At 44.7% G+C, this 14,325-nt stretch overlaps 1 protein-coding gene across 14 annotated transcripts in view; it reads left to right on the top strand.

Annotated features, from left to right (window-relative positions):
* The window catches only part of LOC126291618 (echinoderm microtubule-associated protein-like 2), a 552,411-nt gene that overhangs the window by 440,240 nt on the left and 97,846 nt on the right, over positions 1-14,325 (top strand). For all 14 annotated transcript variants that reach the window (XM_049985164.1, XM_049985165.1, XM_049985159.1 and 11 more), the window contains exons 4-5: positions 3,469-3,619; positions 13,419-13,688. In XM_049985164.1, the coding sequence (XP_049841121.1) occupies positions 3,469-3,619; positions 13,419-13,688 (421 nt within the window). The remainder of the gene's footprint in view (positions 1-3,468; positions 3,620-13,418; positions 13,689-14,325) is intronic.

Raw genomic sequence — 14,325 nt, 5'->3', positions numbered from 1 at the left:
GACCACGAAGATAAGATACGAAAAATTAGGGTTCTTACGGAGGCATATGCATCTATATCTACATCATCGCTCTGCTATTCACAATAAAGTGCCTGCCAGAGGGTTCAATAAACCACCTTCAAGCTGTCTCTCTACCGTTCCACTCTCGAACAGCACGCGGGAAAAACGAGCACTTAAATTTTTCTGTGCGAGCCCGGATTTCTCTGATTTTATCGTGATGATCATTTCTCCCTATGAAGGTGGGTGGCAACATAATGTTATCGCAATCGGAGTAGAAAACTGGTGATTGAAATTTCATGAGAAGATCCCGTCGCAACGAATAACGCTTTTGTTTTCATGATTACCACTCCAATTCACGTATCATGTCTGTGACACTATCTCCCTTATTTCGCGATAATCAAAACGAGCTGCCTTCTTTGTACTTGTTCGATGTCATCCGTCAGTCCCACCTGATGCGGATCCCACACCGCACAGCAGTACTCCAGAATACGGCGGACAAGCGTAGTGTAAGCAGTCTCTTTAGTAGACCTGTTGCACCTTCTAAGTGTTCTGCCAATGAATCGCAGTCTTTGGTTGGCTCTACCCACAATATTATCTATGTGATCGTTCCAATTTAGCTTAAAGTAATTGTAATCATTAAGTATTTACTTGAATTTACAGACTCCAGATTTGGGGTTACTTCTGTTTTACTCGATGACTTTCTGTCTATTACTAAGAACTGTGACCTTTCTGACAGGAAATCACGAACCCAGTCGCACAGCTCAGTCGATACTCAATAGGCACGCAGTTTAGTTAGAAGACGCTTGTGAGGAGCGGTGTGGAAAGCCCTCTGGAAATCTAAAAATATGGAATCAATTTGACAACCCCTGTCGATAGCACTTATTACTTCACGAGTATAAAGAGCTAGTTGTGTTTCACAAGAATATTTTCTAAATCCATGCTATGTGTCAATAAATTGTTTCCTTCGAGGGCGGAACGGGAAAGAAAACGACTAGCTGTGGTACAATATACCCTCCGCTACGCGCCGTACGGTAGCTTGCGGAGTATCGATGTAGATGCAGAAGGAATCACTCTTGAGTTCCGAAGTGCTGCTAACAGTCCATCTAGCACAATGACTGTGCGTAGCGGATTAAACAGAGTAGGGTGTAATGATCGAGCAGATACTCGTATGGCAAACATTTCTATAATCAATCCTAAGTGACGCTTGAGGTGGTGTAAAGAGCAGCGGATGACTGGAAAGGCGTGATATGCTCGTTGGATGAGGGCCTTGAATGTATTGAGTTGAGTGTGGCTGAGAAGTCGATGATTTGGCTTTCCACAGTTGGCATTTCGAGTTATGCGTGGATGAGGTCTGTGCTTGTCCACCATGGTGCTGTACCCTGTAGCAATCTGAAGGAAGGTTGCGGCTTTGGCGAATGCCTGTAGAACATTGTATGCCATCTTGATTAGCGCCAATAGTGAAGTACAGATGAGGAGGTTTTAGCAACATGGCAGTGTTTTTCCTGGTTAGTGTGTGGGTCCTCTTACTGCACTCAAGCAAGCACTGAATGCAGGATGATGATGATGATGATGATGATGATTGCACAGTCATGCTGATATAATCAACTAGCCAACCAGCCATAAAGCAGCAAGAAAGGTGGTAGGAGTAATCCACTAAATTACAGGCCCATATGGTTAACGTCTATATGCAGCAGAATTTTAGAACATTTATTGTGTTCGAACCTTATGAATTACCTCCAAGGAAACGTCTATTGACACACAGTCAACATGGGTTTAGAAAACATCGTTCCTGTGAAGCACAACTAGCTCTTCATTCACATGAAGTGCTGAGTGATACTGACAAGGGATTTCAGATCGTTTCCGTATTCCTGGATCTCAAAAGGCTTTTGATACTGTACCACACAAGCGGCTCGTAGGAAAATTGCGGGCTTATGGAATATCGTCTCAGTTATGTGACTGGATTTGCTATTTCCTGCCAGAGAGGTCACATTTCGTAGTAATTGACGGAAAGTCATCGAGTAAAACAGAACTGATTTCAGGCGTTCCCCAAAGTAGTGTTATAGGCTCTTTGCTGTTCCTTATCTATATAGACGATTTGGAAGACAATCTGAGCAGCCGTCTTCGATTGTTTGCAGATGAGGCTGTCGTTTATCGATTAACAAAGCCATCAGAAGATCAAAACAAACTGCAAAACGATTTAGAAAAGATAGCTGAATGAGGCGAAAAATGGCAGTTGACCATAAATAACGAAAAGTGTGAGGTCATCTACATGAGTACTAAAAGGAACTCGTTAAACTTCGGTTACACGATAACTCAGTCTAATCTACTAGCCGTAAATGCAACTAAATACCTAGGTGTTGCAATTACGAACAACTTAAATTGGAAGGAACACACAGAAAATGTTATGGGGGAGGCTAAACAAAGGCTGCGTTTCATTGGCACAACACTTAGAAAATGTAACAGACCTACTAAGGAGACTCCCTACACTACTCTTGTCCGTCCTCTTTTAGAATACTGGTGCGCGGTGTGGCATCCTTACCAGATAGGACTGACGGAGTACCTCGAAAAAGTTCAAAGAAAGACAGCACGTTTTGTATTATCGCGGAATATGGGAGAGAGCTTCACAGAAATGATACGGGATTTGGGCTGGGAATCGTTAAAAGAAAGGCGTTTATCGTTGCAACGGAATCTTCTCACGAAATTCCAATCACCAACTTTCTCCTCGGAATGCGAAAATCTTTTGTTGACACCGACCAACATAGGGCGGAACGATCACCACGATAAAATAAGGGAAATCAGAGCTCGTACGGAAGGATACAGATGTTCATTCTTTCAGCGCGCTATACGAGGTTGGAATAATAGAGAATTCTGAAGGTGGTTCGATGAAGGCTCTGCCAGGCACTTAAATATGATTTGCAGAGTATACATGTAGATGTAGGTTTGTGGACAACAAAATTCCTGAAATGGACTAGCTTGCCCAGGGACCCATCCTGAACCCAATGGAACACCTTTCGGATGAATTAGAACGTTGATTTCATCCAGACCCTGGTTTCAGCTCTCGAGAAAGAAAGGGCTGACATTTTCCCGCAGACATTCATTGAAAGTGAACCTGTGATAAAGGCAAAGGGCGTACATGCTCCATATTAATGTCCACTGATTGGTGTCCAACCAATGACCACTGTAGTCTGGTCCCTTCGACCCCACAAACCAACCAATTGGTGTCCAAATACTTTTGCTCAGTGCACATTTAAAATCGTCCATACGAAATAATACCCTGTAGATACTCTCCCGGCATCTTTACTAACACAAGAAAGAAAAAAAAACTGCGTGAATTGGACTGACACGACACGCAAAAATACACAAACGCCGCAACTATTTGTTCACAGCTTGCATGCCCAGGTAGAAAGTGCTGTTCGTGCAGCAGTTATGAAGGCTTGTGGTGAGTCGGGCGTGTATTTGCTGTTTCAGGAGCGTCGAACCACGTGGGCTCAGCGACGACGCCGCGCCTGCGCCAGCCGCAGTACCAGAGCCAGGGGGACGCTGGTTCGAGTTCGGTCAGCACCAGCCGCGACGCCGTGCGGCGAGCCTCCAGCTACGCGCCGTCCTCGCTGCCGCAGAGGTCAGTCAGCCACTGTGACGTCACAGCCACGCGCTGATGTACTAATGATCTATACTTAGCTTTGGGGAATTACATACACACACAAAAAAAGTGTTGCATCACCTCGGTTCCGTAGATTCTGAACACTCACGTTGAATGTGTACACTAATCGCCATTAAAATTGCTACACCATGAAGAAATGCAGATGATAAACGGGTATTCATTGGATAAATATATTATACTAGAACTAACATGTGCTTACATTGTCAAGCAATTTGGGTGCATAGATGCTGAGAAATCAGTACCCAGACAACCATCTCTGGCCGTAATAACGGCCTGGATACCCCTGGGCATTGAGTCAAACAGAGCTTGGATGGCGTGTACAGGTACATCTGTCCATGCAGCTTCAACAAGATACCACAGTTCACCAAGAGTAGCGACTGGTGTATTGTCACGAGCCAGTTGCTCGGCTATCATTGACCAGACTTTTCAATTGGTGGTAGACCTGGAGAATGTGCTGGCCAGGGCAGCAGTCGAACATTTTCTGTATTCAGAAAGGCCCGTACAGGACCTGCAACATGCGGTCGTGCATTATCCTGCTGAAATGTAGGGTTTTGCAGGGATCGAATTAAGGGTAGAGGCGCGGGTCGTAACACATCTGAAATGTAACGTCCACTGTTCACATTAACGTCAAAGGGAACAAGAGGTGACCGAGACGTGTAACCAATGGCTCCCCATACTATCACGCCGGGTGATACGCCAGTATGACGATGACGAATACATCCTTCCGATGTGCGTTCACCGCGATCTCGCCAAACACGGATGAGACCATGGTGAAGCTGTAAACAGAACCTGGATTCATCCGAAAAAATGGCAGGTTCGTCTTTGAGTACACCATCGCAGTTGCTCCTGTCTGCGATGCAGCGTCAAGGGTAACCGCAGCATGGTCTCCGAGCTGATAGTCCATGCTGCTGCAAACGTCGTCGAACTGTTGGTGCAGATGGTTGTCGTCTTGCAAACGTCCCCATCTGTTGACTCAGGGACCGAGACGTAGCTGCACGATCCGCTACAGCCGTGCGGATAAGATATCTGTCATCTCGACTGCTAGTGATAGGAGGCCGTTGGGATCCAGCACGGCGTTCCGTATTACCCTCCTGAACCCACCGACTCCATGTTCTGCTATCAGTCATCGGATCTCGACCAACGCGAGCAGCAATGTCGCGATACGATAAACCGCAATCGCGAAACGCTACAATCCGACCTATATCAAAGTTGGAAACGTGATGGTACGCATTTCTTCTCCTTCCACGAGGCATCACAACAACGTTTCACCAGGCAACGCCTGTCAACTTCTGTTTGTGTTGGAGAAATCGGTTGGGAACGTTCCTCATGTCAGCACGTTGTAGGTGTCGTCACCGGCGCCAACCTTGTGTGAATGTCCTGAAAAGCTTATCATTTGCATATCATAGCATCTTCTTCCTGTCGGTTGAATTTCGCGTCTGTAGTACGTCATCTTCGTGATGCAGCAATTTTAATGGCCAGTAGTGTATATTGCGTCAGCAACACAATTCCTTAGACTGTTCAGCCAACAGTATTTGTGCAGTGGTAACAACGGTTGGTAACACCTGTTTCCATCTGATCAGAGAAGTTAAGCGCTGTCGGGGTTGGCTAGCACTTCAGTGGGTTACCGTCCGCGTCTGCCGAGTGCTGTTGGTAAGCGGGGTGTACTGAGCCCTTGTGATGCCAATTGAGCAGCTACACTACGGGATCAAAAGTATACGGACAACCCCAAAAACGTACGTTTTTCATATTAGGTGCCTTGTGCTGCCGCCGGGATGGTTCCTTTGAAATGGCACGGCTGATTTCCTTCCCTAACCCGAGCTTGCGCTCCGTCTCTAATGACCTCGTTGTCGACGGGACGTTAAACACTACCCACCACCACCTTGTGCTGCCACCTATTTCCAGGTACTTCATATCGGCGACCTCAGTAGTCATTAGACATCGCGAGAGAGCAGAATGGAGTGCTCCGCAAAATTCACGGACTTCGAACATGGTCAGGCGATTGGGTGTTACTCGTGTCATACGTCTGTTCGCGAAATTTCCACACTCCTAAACATCCCTAGGTCCACTGTTTCCGATGTGATAGTGAAGTTGAAATGTGAAGGGACACGTACAGCACAAAAGCTTACAGGCCGACCTCATCTGTTGACTAGCGGAGACCGCCGACAGTTGAAGAGGGTCGTAATGTGTAACAGGCAGACATCTATCCAGACCATCGCACAGGAATTCCAAACTGAGTCAGTATCCACTGCAAGTACTATGACAGTTAGGCGGTAGGTGAGAAAATTTGGATTTCATGATCGAGCGGCTACTCATAAGCCACACATCACGCCGGTAAATGCCAAACGAGCCTCGCTTGGTGCATAAGGAGCATAAACATTGGATCATCGAACAGTGGAAAAACGTTTTGTGGAGTGACAAATCACAGTGCAAAATGTGGCGATCCGATGGCAGGGTGTGAGTATGGCGAATGCCCGGTTAATGTCGTCTGCCAGCATCTGTAGTGCCAACAGTAAAATTCGGAGGCGGTGATGTTATGGTGTGGTCCTGTTTTTCATGGAGAGGGCTTAAACCCTTTGTTGTTATGCGTGGCACTATCACAGCACAGGCCTACAATGATGTTTTAAGCACGTTCTTGCTTTCCAGTGTTGAAGAGCAATTCGGGGATGGCTATTTCATCATCAACACGATCGGTCACCTGTTCATAATGCACTGCCTGTGGCGGAGTGGTTGCACGACAATAGCATCCCTGTAATGGACTGACCTGCACAGAGTCCTGACCTGAATCCTATAGAACTCCTTTGGGATGTTTTGGAACGCCGACTTCGTGCCATGCGTCACCGACTGACATCGATACCTCTCCTCAGTAAAACACTCCGTGAAGAATGGACTGCCACTCCCCAAGAAACCTTCCAGCACCTGACTGAACGTATGCCTGAGATAGTGGAAGCTGTCATCAACGCTAAGGGTGGGCCAACACCATACTGAATTCCAGTATTACCTGTGGAGGGTGCCACGAACGTGTAAGTCATTTTCAGCCAGGTGTTCGGATATTTTTGATCACATAGCGTACTTGATTGAGAAGTAACGGCACCGGTCACAAAAACTGACAGGGGCCAGAATAGCGGTATTCTGACCACATGCCCCGCTGTATCCACATCCGGTGACACCAAGAGCTGAGGACGACACGGCGGCAGGCTGGTGCCGTTGCCTGTTGAGGCCTGTTCGGGCGGTGTTTCGTTTGTTTTATATTATTTATGGATGTCACTCAACCCACAGTAGGATGTAAATAACCATGCATGCACAGTGCCTATGACGCAAAGTGGATAAGACAGCCAATCGGTTCCAGCCATAACACCAAGAGGGAAGTACACTATTTGTGTTGTCTTTAGTTCCGCTATGCTTAGAAGGTCTATCCTGAAGTTTAATCTTACCTGCATTGTTAATGTTGTGGCGGTAAGGGCTTTCATGAAGCGAAGTTTCGAGATGTCTCAGTGTTAACCAAAGTGATGTTGTTCGGACATGTCGAGATGGAGGCCACCATGCTGAATAATGATTTTAATGCAACCACAGGACTTCGTGTTTCGACTCAAACTGTGTGAAATAGGCTCCACGATGTGCAATTTCACTCCCGACATCCATGGCGAGGTCCAACTTTGACAGCTAGGCAGCCTGCAGTGCTGCACAGGTGGGCCCAACAATATGCTGAATGGACTCTTTAGAGTTGGCATCGAATTCTATTCGCTGATGACTCTTATATGCCTTGAAACTGACAATCGTCGGAGGCGTTTTTGGAGGCAGCCTGGAGAGCCTCAACATCTTAGACACATTGCCCTGCGAGTGCTGGAAGGTGATGATCCCTTGATGTTTTGGAGTGGCATTATGTGGGGGCCAACCTACTCCACTGAAGGCAATCAAACAGCTGTACGAGACAGATGACATCTTCTGACTTACAGTGCATCCATATCGACAACATTCCGGAGAGGGATCCGTCTTAAGGGACGACAGTTCTCGAGCTCGTGCTGCACGTCTTGTGAATGCATTCCTTCATGCTAACGAAATCTCTAGATTAGAATGGCCAGCATATTCTCCAGGCAAGAACCCTATCCAACAAGCCTGGGATACACTGAAAAGGCTGTTCCTGGACGACATGACCTACCAACCATTCTGAGAGATCTATGCCGAATCATTATCGAGGAATGGGAGAATCTGTTCCAATAGTACCTTGATCTAGTGGACAGTATCCAATGACAAATACAGAAGCATCAATGCAAGAGACCGTGTTACTGAGTGTTAGAGGTACTGGTGTACGGTGCAATCTGCAACACACATTCAGAAAGTCTAGATTATTGTCGTAAAACTTGGATCTTTTGTTTCATGAGTGGTAGAGCGAGCTGAAATGTTGTTTTGGTATACCTCTATTCCGTTTTTATGTAAAGGGTCAAGAACTGCTAGAACCGCAATGTTTCAACACCTTTTTTGATGGGTTTATTCTCAGTACTTACCGACTCCCTTCAGCTAATCTTCCAAGCCTGTTGCTGCCTCTGATAGTTTCACATTGTCTTTGACAAGCAAGCTTTTTGAAACTTTTTGGCAGATTAAAACTGTGGGGTGACTGGGACTGAGACATAGAACCTTTGTCATTCCTGGACACCATGTCTACCAGCTGAGCTATCCACACACGATTAACAGTAACCCCCCTCCCCCTCCCCCTCCTCTCCCTCATAGCTTTACTTCCGCCAATGCCTCACTTCCCACCTTCCAGACTTAACAGTTCTCCTGCATATCTTGCAAAGAAACAGCTTAGTCACATCCTGGGGGATTGTCCAAAATGGTTCAAATGGCTCTGCGCACTGTAGGACTTATCTTCTGAGGTCATCAGTCCCCTAGAACCTAGAACTACTTAAACCTAACTAACCTAAGGACGTCACACACATCCATGCCTGAGGCAGGATTCGAACCTGCGACCGTAGCAGTCGCGCGGTTCCAGACTGTAGCGCCTAGAACCGCTCGGTCATCAAGGCCGGCGATTGTTTCCAGAATGAATTTTTCACTCTGGAGTGAAGTGTGCGCTGATTTGAAACTTGCTGCCAGATTTAAACTGAGTTCCGGACCGCGACTTGAACCTTTGTCTTTCGCGGAAGAATACCAACTGTCCGCAATAAAGACGGTGTTCAACTGTTAGGAAGTTTCAAACCAGTGCAATACGAGGTCTGTTCAAAAAATTCAGGAACATTCGTAATTATGCGCCAATCGTCTGTTGGAGCGAAATGCAGTTGGCATCCCTGCACACGCCTATGTTTAATGTGCAACTGCCGTAAGTTTCATTGTTGTTTGTCGCTGAATGCTGTGTTGAGTAGAACGTTGTGTCCCACAGTTTGCTAATTTCGAGATGGTAAACGTAGAGGAGCAATGCCTCTGCATTAAATTTTGTGTGAAACTCAAGATGAGCTGTGTAGAGACACACCAAATGATACAGGAAGCCTACGGTGATGAGTGCTCAAGCCATACTCGGTGTTACGAATGGTTCGTACAATTTAAGGGGAATAGGGCGTGAAACGGGCTGACTTGGAGCAGGAGAGGCACCACAGGACATTTTAATTTCCACTGTCTATACTTTTACAAGTAAATTCATAAAACTTTGTCAGCATGACCAGGAAGGATTCAGAATTCACACTCATAGCACAGGAAGTTTGAAAACATAACAAAACAATTTTTTTTTACATGTGAAATTTCATCATATTTTCATTTGGTATTGGCTGCATTTGTTGCTGTAGGTACACTTTTCTTCATAAGTAAGAGAGATTCTTCGATGAATTTTGCACAGCATACAAACCATACTTACAGGTGTATGAAACTCTAGAATTTCCCAAGTCTGTTAAAAAATGTGGTAAAACTTGAGATAATTAGCTATAAAATTCAAGTTTTCTCTAAACACGAAATTTAAAACGTAACAGCCCATTCATTTTCCATAGATTAAATAAATTCTAGAGTTTCATACACCTGTAAGTATGGTTTGTAAGCTGCGCAAAATTCAACAAAGAATCTCTCTTGCTTATGAAGAAAAGTGTATCTATAGCAACAAATGTAGCCAACAGTAAGTGGAAAAAAAATCATGAAATTTCACATTTAAAAAATATTATTTTTTCGTGTTTTTGAACTTCCACTGCTTGTGAATCCTTCTTAGTCATGCTGCCAAATCTTAGTATAGACAGTGCAAATTAAAATGTCCTGTGGTGCCTCTTCTCGAAGTCGGCCCGTTTGACGTCCAACCCCCCCCCCCCCCCCCCCCCTTTCCCAAGGATGGCCAAACGGAAGTAAAGGTTACCGTAGTTCAGGACCCGTTTCGACATCCATCGACGACGCTCGTGCCGGGAGCGTTAACGAAATTGTGTGCGCCATTGGAAGACGAACTGTTTGAAAGCTTGCAGAAGAATGTAACATTTCAGTTGGGTCATGTCATGAAATCGTGACGCAGCATGTTGGAATGCGTCGTGATGCCGCTAAGTTCGTCACACGGCTCATGAGTCAACTCCAGGTAGAGCTTCGCCTCGCAATCTGTGAAGAGCTTTTGGATCGTACAAATGAGAGTGAGATGTTCTCTGACAGAATTAGTGATGAGACATGGGTCTACGGTTTTGATGTTAAGAGTAAGGTTCATTCTTCACAATGGGCTGCCCCCAAGTTTCTCCAAAATCAAAAAAGCTCTTCAAATCAGGTCAAAGACGTGCAATTAGTTTCCTTTGACTTTGAAGGATTAGTTCATCATGAATTTGTGTCACAGGAACAAGCTGTTAATCGCTGTTGCCATCGGGACGCCTGCGAGAAAATGTGAGAAGGAAGCGGCGTGGATTGTGACGAGACAATTCATGGCTTTTGCATCACGGTAACGCACCTGCACATTCATCCCTGTTGGTGCGTGACTGTTGCAGAAGAAACGAAATCACTGTGCTGCCTCATCCTCTGTACTCTCCTGGACTTTTGTTTGTTTCCGAAGTTGAAAACCTTGTTCAAAGGGCGAAGATCTGCAACGATAGACGAGATGAAAGATAATTCGCAGGCGGCGCTTCGTGGGATCCAGGAAGGGGCGTACGAAGACTGCTTCCGGAAATAGAAACGGCGTTGGGAGCAATGTATCAGTTTTGGAGGAGAGTATTTCGAAGGAGAAAATGCACAATAAGTAAATGATAAGCACAGAAAAATTTTGTGGGCAAAATTCCGGAACTTTTTTGAACAGATCTCGTATTTGGCGTCGAGCAGGTGGGCGAGAAGTAGTTTGGATAAGGTTTGAAATAGCCTTTGCTGTTTATTGGATGTTGTTAAATGCTCTCATCGTCGAACACCGGATGATTATAGCATAGGTAATTTGCGCCCTATTTCAAGCAAAAACTGTTTTTTCACGTGTCTCATTTGTTAATGACGTAAAGTTTGAAGTACGATCAGTGGTATATGTAGATACTATCTGCACAATGTGTTGCGGACAGATTTGGCGGTAAAGAAGTAATTCCATGTCTGATGCTGAAGTTTGCACGAACATAAATTTGTGAGGAGTGTCATCGTGAAAGGTGTTGTAAAGGTTTGAAATTATTTCCAAAATTTGTTGGGTGTCACGAAGTGCGCTCATTCTCAAATAAAGCATGACTATGGTCTTGGTAATTTCCACACTGAGAGTTAGATTGCATCACAACATACAGAGTAATATTATGATAAGATTTCAAAGTGGTATAAGATTGGTAACTTGCTCTCAGTGTTTAGAATTGAAAAATTGTGCTCTTCACGAAACTAAAAAAAATGTAGTACCCTGTGATCATAATATCAATGAGTCACTGTTGAAATCAGCGAATGTGTACAATAATGGGTGTATCGCTTTGTAGGAATATGAAATGGAATGATCACATAGGCTTGGTCTTGGGTAAAGCAGGTATTAGACTTTGGTTTATTGGTAGAATACTGGGGAAACGCAATCAGTCTGCAAAGGAGATTGCTTACAAATCACTCTTGCGATCCATTGTTGCATATTGCTAGAGTATGTGGAACATATACCAAACAGGACTAACAGGGGTGTTGAACATATATATTGAACATATACAAAGAAGGGCAGCACAAATGGTCACAGGTTTGTTTAATCTGTGGGAGAGAGTTGCAGAAATACTGGAGGAACTGAAATGGATACTGTCCATAGAAACTCTGTTAACCAGCTTTAAATCATGACTCTTACTTATATACTACAACCCCCCTATCTATTGCTCACAAAGGGATCGTGAGGATGAGATTAGAATAATTGCTACACACACACACACACACACACACACACACACACACACACACACACACACACACACAGGTATTCCATCAATCTTCGTGCACTACATATGTGAGTGAAACAGGTCCAATGGGATGTGCTTTCTGCCGTGCACCTCACTGTGGTTTACAGAGTATAGATATAGATGTAGACAAACAGTTTCTAACTGTATTACTGGATTTATTGTGTTAAATCTTTGACATAACTTTATTCTTCACAATTAGTATATTATGGCCATTTCAATTTTTTTAATTTGGTCAATAAATATATGAAATATTAAAAATCAAATTTTTGTTGATCATGGGAGCCATTAGAAGGCAACCTGCAACTGGCACTGTGCTGTGTGCACCATGTTAGCCATTTATTAGTATAAGTAACTAGAGAAACTACACGAAAAAGTGGCAAAAAGTGGGCCCTGAATTTTATATGCAAAGATGGAGTGTGTGGAACAGACAAAAATGTGTCCTTCACCCCCAACACCAAAGTTTTGAAGAGTGGACAGTGAGATAAGGTTTCTGCTCCCCCAAATTCACTAGAGATGTTCATTTTCCATATGCAGAACCAGCATTAAAAATTATGCTGTATGTCAGCAGAAATGCAATTAGTTTTCTAGTTGACAGCAATTACTGCTTATGAGTGAATCAAACTGTTGCATTCTTGAAGCTACTACTTATCAGACAATGTTAAACATTGTGTCACTCCAAGTTCATTCTGCAAGGAATGGAATATCTCGTAAATTGGAATGGTTTCTTTCTTATCCATGGCTACTTATGACGAAAAGGGTGACAGTGTTTTCTGCTACTACTGCATTAGGTCTGTCCAAACAGTCAGCAAAGTAAGCCCACAGAAAGAAACTGCTTTTAAAAAGGCTTCTGTGACTGCAAAAAAAGCTACAGAAAAGTTCAAAATAAATGCAAAAGTCTTTTTATCAAGAGTTTCACAATAATTCAGTAATGCGAAAATTGCACACCTGTGATAGACCACTTCACGTGACGTCTGCTTGCTGATCGGTAGGAAACTGAAAGCACTTTCTAGTATCTAGTAATTATCAGTTCACTCGGGTTGCTGCGTCAAGGAGGAAACACAGTGAGAGGTCATGAAACAATCACTGGAATCTTCGTGTGACTTCTCGATGAGAGGATTGATTGGTTTTGAAATCAAATCTAACAGCAGATAATCAACATACATGGTAATATAGTGTAACAGGATTGATAACCCATCATTGACACAAACTGGGAAGAGTATGGGACTCTGGCAGGCAGCCAATACTACCTGTCTCCGTTGTGACTTTGTGATCACGGGCATGATGCATTGTTGGTAGGATTTCAGCTACAAGTGAAACCGTATGTATTGTTTTGGTTCCCCAATATCTTTCACCCTCTCTGTACCAAACAAAGTGGTGCAGTGGTTATGCGTGCTGGACTCTTCTTTGGGAAGATGGCATTCCTCTGTGTACAGGCGCGCAGTGCATTACCAGTCGACGGGCTCCCTGCACTCTGACAGCCCCAGTTCGAGCAGTGCTTCGCCAGTGCCCACGTCTCCACCCCCGCAGCAGGTGCCTCCGCCGCAGCAGCCTCAGCCGCCCCCGCGGGGGCGTGCGTCGCCCACTGCGTCGAGCCTGGCACTGTCCAAGCGCTGGAGCTCCACGGGGGACTTCGGTCACGCGGGCATCGTGCAGTCGGCCACACCCCAGCACCAGCCACAGTATCACCACGGCATCGCATCCAGGTACTGCCAGGGCCGACGCGTGCACTCGAGTGCTGACGACTCGCAAATGAGAATCAAATTTTTGTATCGTCCACTCACCCCATTCTTCTCTCTCATCAGTGTCATCTTGTCTCAAATTTCCTCATTCTATGAACTTTTATTGTTTTCAGAGCACTCGGAAAGTTCTTGTTGGTGTCACTTTCAAGCTCCAAGTCAAGTCCGGTTTGACGAAGCTGTCCACACTAATCTATCATATGCAAATGTCATCTGTGTTTAACTACCTGAGACACACACACACACACACACACACACACACACACACACACACACACACACACACACACACACACACACACACTTACCATCCTTGACATTAGCAAGTCTAAAAGTGTCTCTTTCTTCCACCATGATCTTTAATTCCCTTTCCAAATAAAATCTTAATTTCTTTACTGCTGCCCAATTAGCAGATTGAATACCATTAGTGACAGGCTACAACAGCGCTTCACTCGTTTCCGAGTTACTGCTTCTCTTTTACATCCTTTGACTCTCATAATTGCAGTATGTTCTTCGTGCAGATTGTAAGTATCTTTGTTGCTCCTCATATTTTATCCCTTTTTACCTTCAGAATTTGAGTGAGTCACAAAGCAAGTTTTATGTA

The sequence above is a fragment of the Schistocerca gregaria genome, chromosome 9 (assembly GCF_023897955.1).
Source record: "Schistocerca gregaria isolate iqSchGreg1 chromosome 9, iqSchGreg1.2, whole genome shotgun sequence".
Taxonomy (NCBI): Eukaryota; Metazoa; Arthropoda; class Insecta; order Orthoptera; family Acrididae; genus Schistocerca; species Schistocerca gregaria.
Note: the sequence above shows the minus strand (reverse complement) of the source record. Positions and strands in the feature narration are given on the sequence as shown.